At 42.0% G+C, this 18,164-nt stretch overlaps 1 protein-coding gene across 1 annotated transcript in view; it reads right to left on the bottom strand.

Moving 5' to 3' along the window:
• Positions 1-10,479, bottom strand: part of rai14 (retinoic acid induced 14) — a 36,219-nt gene extending 25,740 nt beyond the window's left edge. The window contains 1 exon segment of the mRNA XM_065017557.1: positions 10,390-10,479. Within this exon segment, the coding sequence (XP_064873629.1) occupies positions 10,390-10,455 (66 nt within the window). The 5' untranslated portion in view covers positions 10,456-10,479.
• Positions 10,480-18,164: the final 7,685 nt, after the last annotated feature.

The raw sequence follows: 18,164 nt of genomic DNA, 5'->3' as shown, positions 1-18,164 counted from the left end.
TCATTCACAGAGTTGAATGTACCTGCCACCCTCCCACTACTGTTCAAATCCTGTGTGGCAAAAACCACAGTTCCTTACCCATTGTAGACAATTAGCATAAAAGATAAGAGAAGTCATAGCTTTTGGTTGGTTTTACTCCACAGTGAACCTAGCTAACACAATTCAGCATGTGAACGCGGCCAGCCGTGTCTCTCTGGTGACCTCTAGTCTAGGTGATAATCCCATTTAGACTTAATCCTTAAATAGGGAACTCCCCATTACATAACTTGATGAACACAGTTCCATTATAGCTTAAAGGCATTAGGGTATCCTAAAGGCATTAGACAAGCTGCACCAGGAGGTTGTTTCAAAGCCATTAACAGAAGATTGTTTCACTTTTAACACATTTTTGGCCACCGTGGCCTGATGACCGTGGCTATACTGCATGACACTCATTCAGTTCGAAACCTTATGCTTATCCCATGTTTTCTTGCCTGAGTCCACTGGATCATATTACTGTGAAAACACAATGCCTCGGGGAGCCAGCTTCCCTCTGCTCCTACATCATGAAATCAATTGCTCAAATAAATGCTTGTCTGCAGAGATTTACAAGGGCATTCATTTTTACCAGAGCCCAGGGGCCTCATTTATCAACCGTGCACACAATTCTGGCGTACATGGAGATTCTAGATTTGCGTGCGCAACAAATAATTGAGATTTACCAAACTGTCGCTTTCAACATAGACGCATGTTTTCATTGATAAATCAGAGCCATTTTATATTTCTGCGCTCGCGTTTACAACCCCGCCTGGAAAACGCCCTCCATTAGCGTTTTATGGTAACATAAATCCCCTCATTGGCTGTATGATTTGAAGATGTTGGAACTGGGTCATGACAGTTTCTAAAGCGCTTTGTCAAATGTGATCTTTTTTCGAGAAATTAGCGAGTGACATTGTTTACACTGGCCGTGAATTTTGCAGAACGAACTGTCTATTGAACACTTTAAAAGTAAATGCTACAGTGCACACGTTATGCAAAATACGAATTGTTGTTCAATATTTTGTTTATCTAAATGTACTAAATAAAAAGCCCCCCCGACCCCCAAAAAATGATTCATCAATAATTGAATGTGTTTATATGTCCTGCCTTGGTATAGGTTTTGAGATTATACAGGATATTGTGTTGCGCAGACTCGAGCTCCTATCGCACAGCAATACTGTACCCTACCCATACTGTCAGAGGCCAACTTTCGAGCATGGTTGACTATTGAATGAGCGATTGATAAATGGTAGCCTACTAATTGTTGTGTATAAACCAGTCATGTGAGAAAAGGATATACGCCCAGCAATATGATTATGATTTAGGCCTATATAATAAAAGTACAATAAATATCCTATATTAGGCGACATTGCTATGCGATCTTCTTACCAATAGAAAATGCACCCGTTTTATCATTCGGCCTACTCTAATGTTTTATTAGCCTACCATTATTACAATTGATAAACCACTAGGAGTCGTGCGTAAGCATGGTTTAAGAAGTGCGTGGAAATACGCAAACTTTCCCTTCAAGTTCAGCATTGATAAATACGAACCTTTGCGGGAAAACCAGCGCACGAAAGGTTTGGTGTATTTTTGTGCGCATGTGATAAATGAGGCCACAGGAATGGTTGAAATGTCCCGAAAATGACTAATGTCCCAAAACAGGGAGGATTGTTTTTCTAACTCTGCCACAGTCCATTTTAACAACGAATGGCCCTCATTTGTAATCCTGACTGAATGTCAAGACGTACAGGGCTCCAGTCTGACCTCATGATGAGAGGTCACTGGCTGGCCAGGCCACACTGACTCTGCCCTAACCTGCCTGGCATGCTCAATGATAGCAGCCATCCACCCACTCACGTCCATCTTTTTGGAGGGTTAAGGCACTGGCTTAACTGTTAGGATGATGGGAGGCTCCGTCTGGAACGAGAGAGTTATGAAGGGAGAACGTGTATCCATTCTCTCTGCACTTGTGTGCACGTACGCGCAGAGAGAGAGAGAGAGGTGACTGAGTAGAGTGGGAACTCTGAAAGTTGACTCTTCAAGCAAGAGGAGGACTATCCATCAGTCTGACAGTCCGCCTCTGTAACAGGGAGGAAAATAACACTGAGAACTCTCCCCCAGTCAAGAGGCGGACCAATGCTTTGTGACTGACTCATGTACTCAGTTTCCTTCAGAGCAGCACGTAAAGCTGTCTGGCCTGGTAGGTAGTATTCATTCCGTTTTATTTGAGGGCCATCCTACAATAGAAGTGTCATCAAAAGTCAAGATGTCTATCAGACATCAGTATGTGGACGGTAGGAGATGGTGCTTATTCCATGGTGTCCTTTCCCAAAGCTATTTCAAAGCCAGGTTTACGTTGAAGCTATATGGGTTCTACCTGACACCGACACGTGAGCAGAGGAAGGGGACCTGTTGAAGAGACCTGCGACCTCAGGTATGCATAGATGAGCTGCAGAAAGAGCAGAGGGGTCAGACACTCCTCTACTCTATGACTATTTTGGGAATGTTGTAACAGAAACCAGCTCAAAGACAGTCCGGGAATACCAAACCTTACCCTACCCAACACCGGCAAGATGCACTGTTCTGATCTGGTACACACAGCAGGGTATGACACATTCATCATCTATAAACTCAGCATCACACACAACTTTCCACATAAAAAAAAAGACTATATATATTTTTTTAAATAAATACTGTAGTGTTTTTGCGGACTTTACTATAGTATTCTACAACATTCTATAGTAAGTACTACACATGATCGAGGGATACTGCAGTGTGTAGTATAGTATTCTATAGTCTACTACAGTTTAGTATAGAATTATGTAGTAAGTACTGTAGTATTTTTTTCACGTGGGTAAGTGGACAAATAGGTCAAACAAATCTGAAAACCTCCACGTGATTGGTTTCCAACTTTCCATACATGGTAATAGAGGGCATTTGGATTCAGCCAACTGGTTTTCTTTGAGAAACTCAAACTGAAAGCATATCTTACAGTATTAGATAACACAAGCCTAGTGGTAGCAATTAGTGAACACATGTTTCTTCCCTGTAGAACTCTAGCTCCTAAATAGTGAAGGGGTTATACTGTCAGGATGATCTGACGTTGGTGTTGTATGGTAGATTATTCCTCTTATTAATATCAATCTCAGGTACTGTGCAGGCAGACTACAGTCATCTCATCTGAAGGCTGTTGCTGTGATCTATAGATAATGAACTGAAACGTGACATACTGTATACACTCAGTGGCCAGTTTGTTAGATACACCCATCTACGGTAGTACCAGGCCGGAGCCCCTTTTCTTCCATAACAGCCTGAATTTTTTGGGCCATGGAAACGTTGCTCAATTGGTATCAAGGGACCTAATGTGTGCCAGGAAAACATTCTCCACACTATTAGACCAGCCTGTACAGGTAACACCAGGCAGGATGGGTCCATGGACTTATGTTGCTTACACCAAATCCTCATTCTGCCATCAGCATGATGCAACAGGAACTGAGATTTGTCGAACCAGGCAATGATTTTCCAATCCTCAATTGCCCAGTGTTGGTGATCGTGTGGCCACTGGAGCCGCTTCTTCTTGTTTTTAGCTGATAAGAGTGGAACCCGGTGTGGTCGTCTACTGCAATAGCCCATTCGTGACAAGGACCGCCGAGTTGTGCGTTCCGAGACGCCGTTCTGCACACTACTGTTGTACTGTGCCGTTATTTGGCCCGCCTGGTCGCTTGCACGATTCTTGCCAATGACTGTATACTGCATGAATTTGTCCATGGGATGTGATTGAACAGTGGTGCTTACTGCTCAGAGTGCTTTGTTTATAAATTGATTCATCCCTTTCTGTTGTAGCGCTAACTGAGCCGTGCTGGTGGAGGACTTGGTGACCTGCAGTTTCGACACAGCAGGGTCCAGGGGAAAGTAGAGCAGCGAAGTCAGCCCTGATATATACTGTAGAGGGCCCGGTGTGGCTGCTGGCTGCTAAAGTCTCTGTCACTATTTTTGGTATGCAGCGTAATGAGACACGGCTCTGCAAGATATTTGGGAATAGCCAGTGTTATTCCAGTCGGCTAGGCTATCTCTACATGCAGCTAGCTGAGGATAAGGAAAAAGTCCAGCTGCAAAATGCAGCAGCTCATCACATGCAATCTCCTGGTCATTGAATCTCTGATACAGTCAGGGGTGAAAGTAAGGCGGTACAGTCCAGTACGGCGTCCCGGCAAAATAAATAGTGGGGGTACGCCGTACTGGTAAAACCTGGGCCAATCACAATAACTAAAACAAAATGTCAAGAAAACTGTAGGCTATTACACAACTTTTTATCATAACCGCATGTCAGAAAAATGTGCGAATGGATTCGAAAATGGGCAGTGGTGGGAAAAGTACTCAATTGTCATACTTGAGTAAAAGTATAGATACCTTAATAGAAAGTTACTCAAGTAAAAGTGAAAGTCACCCAGTAAAATAGTACTCGAGTAAAAGTCTAAAAGTATTTGGTTTTAAATATACTTAAGTATCAAAAGTAAAAGTATGAATCATTTCAAATTCCTTATATTAAGCAAAGCGGATAGCACCATGTTCTTTGTATTCTATTTTTTTATGTACAGATAGCCAGGGGCACACTCCAACACTCAGATATTATTTACAAAAGATGAATTTCTGTTTACTGAGTCTGCCAGAACATAGGCAGTAGGGATGACCATGTGTTCACTTGATAAGTGCGTGTTCGGCTAAGCATTCAAAATGTAAGGAGTAGTTTGTGGGTTGTCAGGGAAAATGTATGGAGTAAAAAGTACAATATTTTCTTTAGGGATGTAGTGAAGTAAAAGTAAGTGTTGTCAAAAAAATAAATAGTAAAGTAAAGTACAGACACCCAAAAAAACGACTTAAGTAAAAAATACTTTAAAGTACTACTTTACTTAAGTACTTTACACCACTGAAAATGAGTGGTACAGCCTACGCTCTAAAATGTGATGTGGTTCCACGAGAACACTGACATTTTGCCACGGCAGGGATGAGTGGCCGACACTACTGAGCCGTGTGCAGACAACAGTGGACGCATTAATTCTGGCCTAATGACAATCGCCAAATGTCATGACACTTTATGGTGTTTTGTTGTGTACATGAGACAATAAAAAGTAAAATTATAAATCTTTTCGACAAAGGCCCACAGAGATCCTCGTGAATTAATAGGGATTCTATATGTAATTCTATAATTAGGCTTATAAAAAAAAGTTGGTGCAAGCATTGCACACCTGTATTTGGGGAGTTTCTCCCATTAGTCTCTGCAGATCCTCTCAATCTCTGTCAGGTTGGATGGGGAGCGTTGCTGCACATCTATTTTCAGGTCTCTCCAGAGATGTTTGATCGGGTTCATGTCCGGGCTCTGGCCGGGCCACTCAAGGACATTCAGAGACTTGTCCCGAAGTCACTCCTGCGTTGTATTTCGCTGTGTGCTAAAGGTCGTTGTCCTGTTGGAAGGTGAACCTTCACCCCAGTCTGAAGTCCTGAGCGCTCTTCATCAAGGATCTCTCTGTACTTTGCTCCATTCATCTTTGCCTCTATCCTCTATCCAAGAGTCGGCTTTCTATTCCGCAACAAAGCCTCCTTCACTCACGCCGCCAAGCTTACCCTAGTAAAACTGACTATCCTACCGATCCTCGACTTCGGCGATGTCATCTACAAAATGGCTTCCAACACTCTACTCAGCAAACTGGATGCAGTCTATCACAGTGCCATCCGTTTTGTCACTAAAGCACCTTATACCACCCACCACTGCGACTTGTATGCTCTAGTCGGCTGGCCCTCGCTACATATTCGTCGCCAGACCCACTGGCTCCAGGTCATCTACAAGTCCATGCTAGGTAAAGCTCCGCCTTATCTCAGTTCACTGGTCACGATGGCAACACCCATCCGTAGCACGCGCTCCAGCAGGTGTATCTCACTGATCATCCCTAAAGCCAACACCTCATTTGGCCGCCTTTCGTTCCAGTACTCTGCTGCCTGTGACTGGAACGAACTGCAAAAATCGCTGAAGTTGGAGACTTTTATCTCCCTCACCAACTTCAAACATCAGCTATCTGAGCAGCTAACCGATCGCTGCAGCTGTACATAGTCTATTGGTAAATAGCCCACCCATTTTCACCTACCTCATTCCTATACTCTTTTTATACTGTTTTTATTTATTTACTTTTCTGCTCTTTTGCACACCAATATCTCTACCTGTACATGACCATCTGATCATTTATCACTCCAGTGTTAATCTGCAAAATTGTAATTATTCGCCTACCTCCTCATGCCTTTTGCACACATTGTATATAGACTGCCCTTTTTTCTACTGTGTTATTGACTTGTTAATTGTTTACTCCATGTGTAACTCTGTGTTGTCTGTTCACACTGCTATGCTTTATCTTGGCCAGGTCGCAGTTGCAAATGAGAACTTGTTCTCAACTAGCCTACCTGGTTAAATAAAGGTGAAATAAATAAAAATAAAAATCCTGACTAGCCCCTGCCGCTGAAAAACATGTCCACAGCATGATGCTCCCACCACCATGCTTCACCGTAGGGATGGTGCCAGGTTTCATTTGCAAAAAAAAGAAAAGATACCTGGTTTAGCTTTGTCATTATGGAGTATTGTGTGTAGATTGCTGAGTATTTTTTTTTAAATCCATTTTAGAATAAGACTGTAACGTAACAAAATGTGGAAAAAGTCAAGGGGTCTGAATACTTTCCCACGGCACTGTATGCATTTTATTTTTCATCCATTTTTTTTTACAAAGTTAGAATTTTCTTCCATTAGAATATTTTGTGTAGATCTTTAAAAAAAAAGATACAATTAAATAAATTTGAATCCCACTTTGTAACAACAAAAAATGTGGAAAAGGTCAAGGGGTGTGAATACTATCTTAATTTTAAATGAATTCCTAAACATTTCTAAAAACATAATTCCACCTTGACATTATGGGGTATTGTATGTAGGCCAGTGACATAACATCTCAATTTAATACATTTTAAATTCAGGCTGTAACACAACAAAATGTGGAAAAAAGAGCGTCTGCTAAATGACTTAAATGTAAATGTAAATGAAAAAGTCAAGTGGTGTGAATACTTTCTGAAGGCACGGTAAATATATATTCTGGACTCTGACATTGCTCGTTCTGATATTTCTTAATTTCTTAGTTTTTATTTTTTGGATTTGTGTATTGTTTTGTATTGTCAGGTATTACTGCACTGTTGGAGCAAGAAATATAAGCATTTCGCTGCACCTGCGATAACATCTGCGAAATATGTGTACGCAACCAAAAAAATGTGATTTGAAGTTACAGACAGTCAGTGACAGACTCCTTGGTAGTGCAGCAAGGAAGTGAGCCAGACAAAGATAGTCAATAACAGTCAGTCAGTGTATAGTACAGTAAGGGAGTGAGCCAGCCAGCCAGATAGAGAGACCATAGCGGCTACTGTCAGAATGTGCAGGAGGGTAAACAGGGATTACAGATTAATACAGAGACACAGTGCAGCTACTTTTAAATGGTGGCAGTCCTGCTCTGGTCTGCTCTGTTCTCCAACACCATTAAAAACCACTCACTCTGCACTTCTGACAGACTGGGGTCAAAGTCCACATCACCTTCCTGCCCATTAGGCCTACACTCCAGCTGGATTTCACATGTCGACTAGCCTTATTCATATTTAGTAAATAATCTATAATAAAGTTGTTGATTGGAGCCTGCAAAAACATTTCACAGTTTCAAGGAGAAGTTTCTCTGCATTTCCAAACCACATCCACAGTTCCCAGTTCTCTTTCATTTGAACCCAGAGGATGTCTGTGGAACTGTGGTTGCACCAGCATTACTTCAACTGCAGTAGAACGGAGAAGATAACAAAACATGAAAATACTGCCGTGCTCTAGAAGAACTAACCAAACAGCACACTGAACAATATCGCGTGACTGTACGGTGTAGTGCGATAGATGAAACGGACACACAGGAGGCGGGATATTGCTGCAGTGGACTGTGAATGCCTTACCATTGCATTTGACAGATCTACAGTAGTGGACTAAGTGGAGCGGAATGCAATGCTCAAATTTCAAAGGGAGTGACATTCCATGGAATGGATCAAATTCAAAACCACTGTAATATGGGCGTGGCTGGATGCTGTGCCTCTGATAAAACTGCCATAAAACACACAACAGTAACCCCCCCCCCCTACTATTATCTTGCAAATGCTAGATAATAGTAATACACACTTACTTATATAGTACACTCACTCACCACACTAAAATGTGTATGTATCAGCCCTTGCACATATGTCATGCGAGGCACGAGACTCCTCACTGCTGCAGATGTTCACTCAAAACAAAATCTAGAGCAAGAACTAACTCGGTATACTGTATCTGGGCTGAGTCAGCCTCCTCCCAAAGCATGGAAACACTAGCTACAAATTAGGCTACTGTCCATCAGTAGAAGTGCATGGATCACATTAGTGAAGACATGGATCAGCTTGGGCTGGAATATGCTCTTTTGTCAAACATGGAGACAGATGATCAGTTTGAGTGAGGGGTTGGAGGAAGTTGCGATGTACTCAAACTAATGCAAAAGTTCAAGAGTAAACAATTGAACAGATTTTCACTTGGATTTGGACACGTATAAAACTAAACCATGACTAGCGACATCCCTTCATAAACCCAGAGCTGAAATAAATATTGTGTAAAATGGCCCCCTGGCTACCGGCTGGTCTGGGGTCTCTCTTGAGTCAGGGCCAAGCCCTGTAAAAACAGGAAACACTTAACATTATCTGGAGGGGCTTGTGTGGCTAAATGACCATCAGGGTAAAGAAAGACGTGGGACAAACATAACCACCCTCTTCCAAGAGTAAACATTCAGCCCTTATCTCTAACAGGTCTTCCTCGGCAGAACGAGAGGGGCGGGAACAGTTGTCCTCTGAGTAGTGTTCCCGAAAATCTGAGTAACGTTCCAAAATCAACTAACTTTTCACAAAACTGTATCAATATTGTTCGGTTTGATCTAATGCAGGATAGGTGGGCCTCTTTTGGTAGTTTGTACTGTATCAAGCTACACACCTGCAATACTTCAAAATTGGGATTTTCAACAAATTGGATTGTTTCATCTGCCTATGAAACTAGCACCATGATAGTCTCCCAACCTAAACCCCAGGGTACAGACAGTATGGTGTCAGCCCATAGGCAGGTTAAACATGTACCATCTCCTATACAACAGGCCAGTCAAACCTGTGAAAAGCATGCACTCTGCTCCCTAAATCACTACACAATGGTCTCTGTTCATAGCCTGGCAGCAGGATAGCACAATGATAGAGAAACTACTCCCTTTTGGGCACATTACATGCTAAATAGACTATCTTTGCCATGAATTACCCTGACAGTATTTTTTTTAAAGGCTATTATTGTAATGTTCCTGAGCGGGTTTTCCTCTGAACACCCCTATCCCTGATGAGTCCGGTTACAGTATGGTGTACAGGGGGACTACTTTATGTATGGGCTGTGAACCTCACCGGATGCGCCGGTCAGAAACCCAACAGGTGAACCCCCTATCAATACTCTCTCTGAGACATACGTGACATCGCAAAAAAGAATGCTTGTTGTCAAACCGGATAGTATCACATGAAATACTAATCCCCATGGCGAATATCAAAACGAGTTTTGAATGGAACAGATATGCACAATTTCATCCTAATTGAGCAAAAGCATTTTTCTAACCAGCATGGAGAATTCAAAGAAAATAGACATGAATTAGGTGAAAATAAATGTTCACATCAAATGTTATTCCAAAATCTGTTCTAGACTCAAGTCCACTTCCTGTTCTCTGAGGCCCCGTCTCTCCAATAGAAAAAAACTAACCCAGACTGCAAAGTTGTAATTCCTTCAGCTACACTCAATGTATTTGTTTAGTTTGAGACACTTTATATTAGGAAGAAGGAAATCAGAAGACTGACCCTTAAAACAGTGAACTGAGTATCCGACTAAAACAAACTGTTGATCCTCTCACCAATGTTGCCATAATAACAATAACGCTTAAAGCTGAATTTGCTAATGCATTCCAAAAGATTGAGTGATGCCTGTCAACAAAATATGTAGAGCAGAACTTATTTAGCCACAGGTCATGCAAGCACCTGGGTCTCCTAGCTGTACCAAGTATGTAATGATCCTAACTTTGCCACTCCCATTACAGTACAGCAGGCAACTGGGCCAACATCATAAACACACAGTAAATGAAGCTCACTGGGTCACACCAGGTTAGCAGCACAGCGGTCCCTGGTGATAGCAGGGCTCTTTACTGGATAGCAGAGATCAATCATGTATAGGAGGACTTACTGCAGAACAGAAATAAACTACATAAGACCTACTGAGAATTGCAGATGCAGCATTTCTGGAAACTGCTTGAGTGTCCCACTCAACAAAGAGGAGGCCATCTTGCAAAGCTCTATCCCGGATGCAATTTCCTGAGGGCAAAAGTACACTTAGACCATAATCTGCAGCCCAAATCGTATAAATAGATTTGACCTGGGGGGGGTTATGGAGATTGTGAGAGGGAAAAGCTAGGTAAAAGACACCAAGACCCTAGTAAACATTTGATTACGAGTGTATGTTAAGCTCGACATGAAGCAGTCCATGGAAAGTGTGTTCCCTCAACTGTAAATACTGTGAAACAAGGCATGTACTTTCTACACAATAGTCAAGTATATGGGGTGTTCTGTTCTGGATTGCCATCCGAATACACTTTTCCATATGTAGACTTGTTCTCATTCCAATGCTCACAGTTGTGTCACTCAGCCAGCTTCTGGTATTCTCTCTATACTGTTACCGTGCCAACTATTCAGGGATTACTTCTCCACACAATAAGAGCAATGTACTGTATAAGTATTCCTGATGCCTCTGGTATTCTCACTATCGTGCACTGTACTACCATACCGGGTCTGGTCTGAAGGACTTCCACTACGGCCTGCTGGTGAAATCATCAGCCTAGATTTACACAGAGACCACTTAGTGCAGACAGACAGCAACTGTAAAAGTCACTCTCTCTCTCTTCTCTGGACCCCCAAGGACAAGCAAAACCCAAGAGCCATGATTTTAATTTTTGGCTTATGGAGAAAGTTTTACACCGGAGCACAAACTTGCTACAGGCAAAATACGGTTTGTTTCTCAGGCTCAGCAAAGACAACTGCACGAAACAAATGATCTGAGGAACAGCCGATGACCCGAGGTCTGACACCACTTCAAGTGCGTCCCTATGGGTATTGCCTGTCTGCCACCACACAGATGCATGTCTGTGTAGAAAGGGTGGCAAGTATCTACAGCATTACGATAAACAATGGAAATGTTCACTTCAAGCACTTCCTAACACAAAGCACATGCACAATGTCCCCAAAACAAGGCATCCTTTCTACTAAATAACAGCTGAAATTGCTTAAGCAATCTCAAATAGGCTCGAGCAGTATACATGACTTTGAAACTCCAAACAGAATAAGGGATTGGAGACCACAGACAAATCAGAGTTAAACAAAGAACATATGGTAGGTTTCAGACAGACTTCCACTCTCAGACATAGCAGTAGTCTCATATTTTTTTTCATACAAAATAGTACATTTTCACATGTACATTATTACCTCACGGTATTAAACCTCTAAACGTGTGTTGAATGCACACCCCCACATTTAGTCAAATTAACTTTATGGCCTATTTAGACTAGCAATTGTAGCTAGGAATCCATTGTGTAGACATCATGCAAAAAATACTCGACTGTATATTGCCATGGCATCAATTACTGCTATATAAACAGAGGGAAGAAATTATAATTTCCACATTTCCTTTTGCGTCAAGTCTCTCAGTCCATCCTCTGGCTTCCCCATCGCCGCAGTGCAGACTGAGCTTGGCCAAATTAACTTCACCGTTTTTCATCTTGTAAAGGTGATGAGTAGCCAAGGCAGGGGTACAGACAAGGGACTGTTGTTGGAAAGCATATGTATGGGTTTGAGAGTAAGAACATCATGTTTTCCCTCACGTGATCTTGGCGAAGATGCTGGTTTTCTGAACCATTTCAGTCGGTGGGGTAAGCACAAGGTTTATTATTGTGCAGGAGAAGCACAAGGTTTATTATTGTGCAGGAGAAGCACAGGGTTTATTATTGTGCAGGAGAAGCACAATGTTTATTATTGTGCAGGAGAAGCACAAGGTTTATTATTGTGCAGGAGAAGCACAAGGTTTATTATTGTGCAGGAGAAGCACAGGGTTTATTATTGTGTAGGAGACGCACAAGGTTTATTATTGTGCAGGAGAAGCACAAGGTTTATTATTGTGCAGGAGAAGCACAAGGTTTATTATTGTGCAGGAGAAGCACAAGGTTTATTATTGTGCAGGAGAAGCACAAGGTTTATATAGTGTGTGAGAGAAGCACAAGGTTTATTATTGTGCAGGAGAAGCACAAGGTTTATTATTGTGCAGGAGAAACACAAGGTTTATTATTGTGCAGGAGAAGCACACAGTTTATTATAGTGCAGGAGAAGCACAAGGTTTATTATTGTGCAGGAGTTTCCTTTCAGTTACGTCCCCAAGCCGAGGCCTAAATGTCGCTTTTGATGCATACAGTAAAAAATAAGCCCAGTACTAACACAAATAGCCTTTCCTGTTCAATAAATAAGCCCAGTACTAACACAAATAGCCTTTCCTGTTCAATAAATAAGCCCAGTACTAACACAAATAGCCTTTCCTGTTCAATAAATAAGCCCAGTACTAACACAAATAGCCTTTCCTGTTCAATAAATAAGCCCAGTACTAACACAAATAGCCTTTCCTGTTCAATAAATAAGCCCAGTACTAACACAAATAGCCTTTCCTGTTCAATAAATAAGCCCAGTACTAACACAAATAGCCTTTCCTGTTCAATAAATAAGCCCAGTACTAACACAAATAGCCTTTCCTGTTCAATAAATAAGCCCAGTACTAACACAAATAGCCTTTCCTGTTCAATAAATAAGCCCAGTACTAACACAAATAGCCTTTCCTGTTCAATAAATAAGCCCAGTACTAACACAAATAGCCTTTCCTGTTCAATAAATAAGCCCAGTACTAACACAAATAGCCTTTCCTGTTCAATAAATAAGCCCAGTACTAACACAAATAGCCTTTCCTGTTCAATAAATAAGCCCGGTACTAACACAAATAGCCTTTCCTGTTCAATAAATAAGCCCAGTACTAACACAAATAGCCTTTCCTGTTCAATAAATAAGCAACATTCGACTTAGAAAGCTCCCCATTTCCATAAACACTGAATGCCTGTTGAGAAATTGTGGGAAAAACAGCTCTCCCTCACAGAAACACATTCATTACTTAGTTTCCTCTTCTCACTCTATGCATTATGGAGGCGCAACTAACAAAATATCAGCTGAATCAGATCGACCAGAGGAGGGATGTTCTGCGAACAAATTGACACACGGTTGCCAAATTGTGACAAATAGCAGTATGACCTTGTCAGTGATCTCACTTACAAGCTGTTCACCTGGACTCCTTCAGGTCACATGTCATGCCTGCAGTAATGCAAGACGTCCTAAATCCAATAACTCTGTGCGTTAACTTTAAAGGGAGGCCTTCCTTTACATCTCTACTTAAGTTTCTCTCTCTCCCACTACTCTAGTGGCATTCCCTTCATCAGTGATCAGTGGACTGTATCATTACCTCATTCCTGGCGATAATGTAACCGACGCCACAGCCCGAGCCCAGGAACATTTGATTTATTGCAACATTATTTGATTTTTTTCATTGTGGCGTTCAAACACAGACAGAATTAGCACGCGCTCTAAACATCCACAGAGCCATCCTATACCATGCTCCGGGTCAGCGTCAGCTCAACCTAGAATTACTGGGAGTCAAGCCTTCTGTTATTGACCAAGTTCCACTACTTTGTCTCTGCTTCTGTAAACAATTGATAAAGAATCCACGTGGTGCTAGTTTTAATAAACTCCACGTCAGTGTTTGGGCTGTCTCTGAGACCCCCCTCAGACAAGCCTCCGGGATCTATCCCCCCCCCCCCCCACACACACACACCCCACCAGGCAGCCCAGATTAAAGCCCTCCTACACCGGTTTACTGTCACTGTCCCCCCATTAAGAGGCCTTTCAGTAAGACGACAGAGATAAGAGACAGTGTGCGTGTAGCCTGCTCTGTGCTGAGATCATTCAGACAGCCGTGTTTGGTGAGTCGAGGATACATAATCCAGCACACGCATGAATTAGACACAGTCTGGAGGCTAGAGGGGATTGGAGGGGGCGGTATGTTGAGACAAGCCTTTGTTAATCCCTCTGGGCAGCCAGGGCAGGGTAATACATCAACTCCAGTGCAGAAGTATGGTAGTAGGCTAGAGAGTCTGTCTGGGAGGGAGAAGGGTAATGCAGGGACACGGTAGTATGTTGACATGACAACAAGATTAGCATGGTCACACATGGTTGTAATAGCTTCCAGTGTTGTTTACAATTTCTCTTCTCGCGACCGGCCAGACCGTGGGTATTTTCAATAGATATACCACAATAATGACTGGAACAACCCCGAGTACACATGCCAATATCTATATTTCTCCAATACTTCAAATGAGGAATATTGTCAAATGTGTAGGTGTGTGTGTACAAAACTGTTCATGGTAACTCGGCCAGGCCAGAAGGTAGCTACTGTAAACCACAGAGACCTTGGGAATAGGGATCTACAAAGACTCTAATAGCATAGTACTTCAGAGGCTTGAACTCCTCCCTGTCCTGCTGCGCCCAGCCAGTCTCATTCCCCTATGCTGCGCCGCTGCCAGATTCTATGATTGGTCACCTGCAGTTTGGCCAGGTCTCAAGCTCTCTCCTGATTGGATCTGTGGTCTAGATACTGCAGCTGTGGATTTCTGATTGGTGACTGGGAGGGAGCAGACTGGATATAACCTGGTTTCTGGGAATGTGCTTGGCCATTAGCCACAAAGACTTACTGAGACAGAAAAAAAACAAGGCTCTCACTTTTGTTGCTATCGCCAAATGGGCTTAGACTAAAATGCTAACAATATTCACAGACACATACAAAAAATACAACAACAAAAAACATTCATCTTCTCCTTTACCACGACCTTATAGCTAGACACTGTAAGACACCTGCTGCTGATAGTTTACAATGGCTGCTTTTTTTTTTAACCAGTGAAACTTGTTTTCTTACATGGCTCACTTGATATAACATTTTCCTTCATGCAACGTTAAATCTGTTTAATACCAAGCTGGGAAAGCATATTTACACCACCTGGCCCTGTCAATACAGGCCTGCTAGATGATCCAGTTCCAATTTGGGTTGTGAAGGCGCTTGCGTTCCGTAAAACAGCATCAGGTCAACGGAACTGTGTCCAACCTGTATGAGCCAATTGCAACACAGTCTAGCCTAACCAGTAAGACACAGTTGCAGCAACATAGGCTAATCTGTAACAGAGAGTTGCATACATACTAGATAACTAGACTCAATGAAGGTGTCAGGTAAGGACAGGTCTATAGGGGATTACTGGCTAGTCTGAAAAATATGCACTTGGGCTAGAAGAAACAGGGGGTAGGGGAGGAGGTGCAGGGGGAAGGATAGCTGAGACTAGGATGTATGAACTATAATGACATAGCTGGAAGTGCTGGGCAAGACTTTTCACTAATAATCACTGTAGACACAACTCCACTCCATTCCTGAACATTCTCAGCTGAGTTCCCTGTTGTAAGAGTGATTGACTTGAATGCCTATTGCAACTAGATCATTGTAGATTAAGAAAATCCCGAGAGACACATTTAGCATTGATTTGACAGTTAACATTATCGTAGTCCTTGGATAAAATAGCCATTACATTAAAATGACTTTTTGGCAAATGGCTGACTACATAAAACAATTTATATACTGGCATTCCAGGTCTCCTTGTTTTGTAAAAGAATGAATGTCTGGCTCTGGAATGAATTCCACCACAATCTCAGGCTACCACACAGCCCTAAAATAGAATCAGGAGGATATTTTCTTTCTATTGCCCTTGATTAGCTTGGTATGGCTATGGGAAGAATGAATGTGGTCTGTGGAGCTAGCTGATCCACAGTAATCCCACTACTCTGACATATGAGGAGGGTTTTCTCAGATTGTATGAGAGGAAAAGTCAAGCCTCATAATGGCACATGGTTCTGGTATTGACTTAGGCTGTCCATCTAAACGCCACATGGAATATGTACAGGCCGATAGCTCAACTTGAGAACCTCTCATGAGCCTCTTCTTAAAACTAGTAGTAGCATGTTAAATTCATAAGATGGGATCAATTGTATACTAAACCAGAATTCAACAAAAATATAATATATCCATTAATAAAGAAGGCAAGTCTACGGCTGGTTCTGATGGGTTTTTTTCTCCCTGAGTGAGCAGTTTTGAACGTTTGTTTTGAATGTATTCAGTCCAAGACTCTACCATGACCACAAGTGAACGATGTGTTTCTTGTGAGGATGAGAGTAGAGAACCGGGTCACAGTTTAGGTCATTTTCGATCTACTAACACTAAGGCAACCAGTGGAAAGAGTGAACTGTAGCCAATCTTGAGGACAGAAGATGAATTTTTAATAGCAAAAAAAGTGTGAGAAGTGATTAAGTGGGTGTGAAGTAGATGGTCACAGAGATACAGACCGACTGTTCCTAAGCAACCTAATGTGAAAAACACCCACGGGTTGCAACTCCCACTGTTAAACTACATTCATCAGCAATAAGCCATGGTTATGTTTCACCGCAAAAGCATCAGATCCACGACTCCATTATCTGTGGCATTAATATTTGCATTTAGCCTCACACTTTTATAATTACAAGCTAATAGAGGTATCTAGGGAAATAATTTCCCATCAGATTTGCATAATGCAAGAAAATATACCTTCCATGTTTGTCCTATGATTTAAGGCGCACGTCAAGCGCTAAACACAAAGTACTTTTCCCAAAGATAATCCCAACCTGAAACAGTTTTTGGGCCTCTTGGCAACTCTTAGTATTCCAGTGACACAGGAGGACTCATCAACTCTTACATATTTCAGTGATGGTATTCTGCATTTAAATTCTCTGCCTGTCAATAACATAGGAACGGTTCTGAAATGTAAATTGATTTATGAAAACCCAAACTTGAGTGTCCTACTCCCTGACTTTTGGACCTGATTAGGTACGTACTCCTCCGAGATGACGGAGGTAGCCAGTGTAAAGTGTCTAAAATCGCCCCCCCTTCATGGCCACACTCTGGCACTCATGCTGTCTGATACAGGTCACCGTGACGACCAATGAGTCATACTCAGTGGAAGCTGCTCACTTCCTGTAGGATCTTTAGAATACTCCCTGCCTGGAAAAGTCACACCCAAATGATTCAGTCACAACTATGGAGAAACAACCTGTTATTGAAATAGCTTTACGGCTGAGGGCTTCATTGCTATGACAGTCACAGAGCCATACGGATGAATGGATGAATGGATGAAAACATTCTGTCAGGCAATAACATACCACCACCACCCAACCCCACTGACAAGTGATGCATGTTCTTACGTCGCTCTTCCTAAACTTTGCTTTAAGGCTCTTCATGTTAAACCTGGTCCATACAGTTTCCCCCCACTTGTCCAGGAAAAGCTCTGAAACCAACAACAACAAATGCATAGTTACACATCTTACACTTTTAATAAGCCTAACTGCTGAAAAAGCTAACTCTAAATAGTGTTTAAAGTGCAACAGGGCGAGGCATTAACAACATGTGAAAATGTAACACTTTGTCTAATTACATGTTAACTTATTTGAGAGTTAGCCCTTATTAGCATTAATATTATGTAACTGTGTAATATTAACCATTTGCAATAGAAACGTGTCTTGCCCTCTGCTCATTATTCTAAAGGCGCCATAGCCTATCCAGCACTAATGAATGAAAACAAACTCATGGGACTGAAGTTTTTGGCTGCTACAAAGTATCAAGCGAGCGCTCAAGTCCCATGGCACGTTTGACGTGATTTTGAGGTTGTCTACAGTAGCCCGTAGCAATAGATTACTGAATATAATGACTACATTAGTGCACAATGTTCAACGGCATTGGTTTTGATTATTTTTTATCCGATACATTTGTTTCATTCAACCAAACTTGC

The sequence above is a fragment of the Oncorhynchus nerka genome, linkage group LG4 (genome assembly GCF_034236695.1).
Source record: "Oncorhynchus nerka isolate Pitt River linkage group LG4, Oner_Uvic_2.0, whole genome shotgun sequence".
NCBI lineage: Eukaryota > Metazoa > Chordata > Actinopteri > Salmoniformes > Salmonidae > Oncorhynchus > Oncorhynchus nerka.
This window is presented reverse-complemented; position numbering and strand designations above follow the sequence as displayed.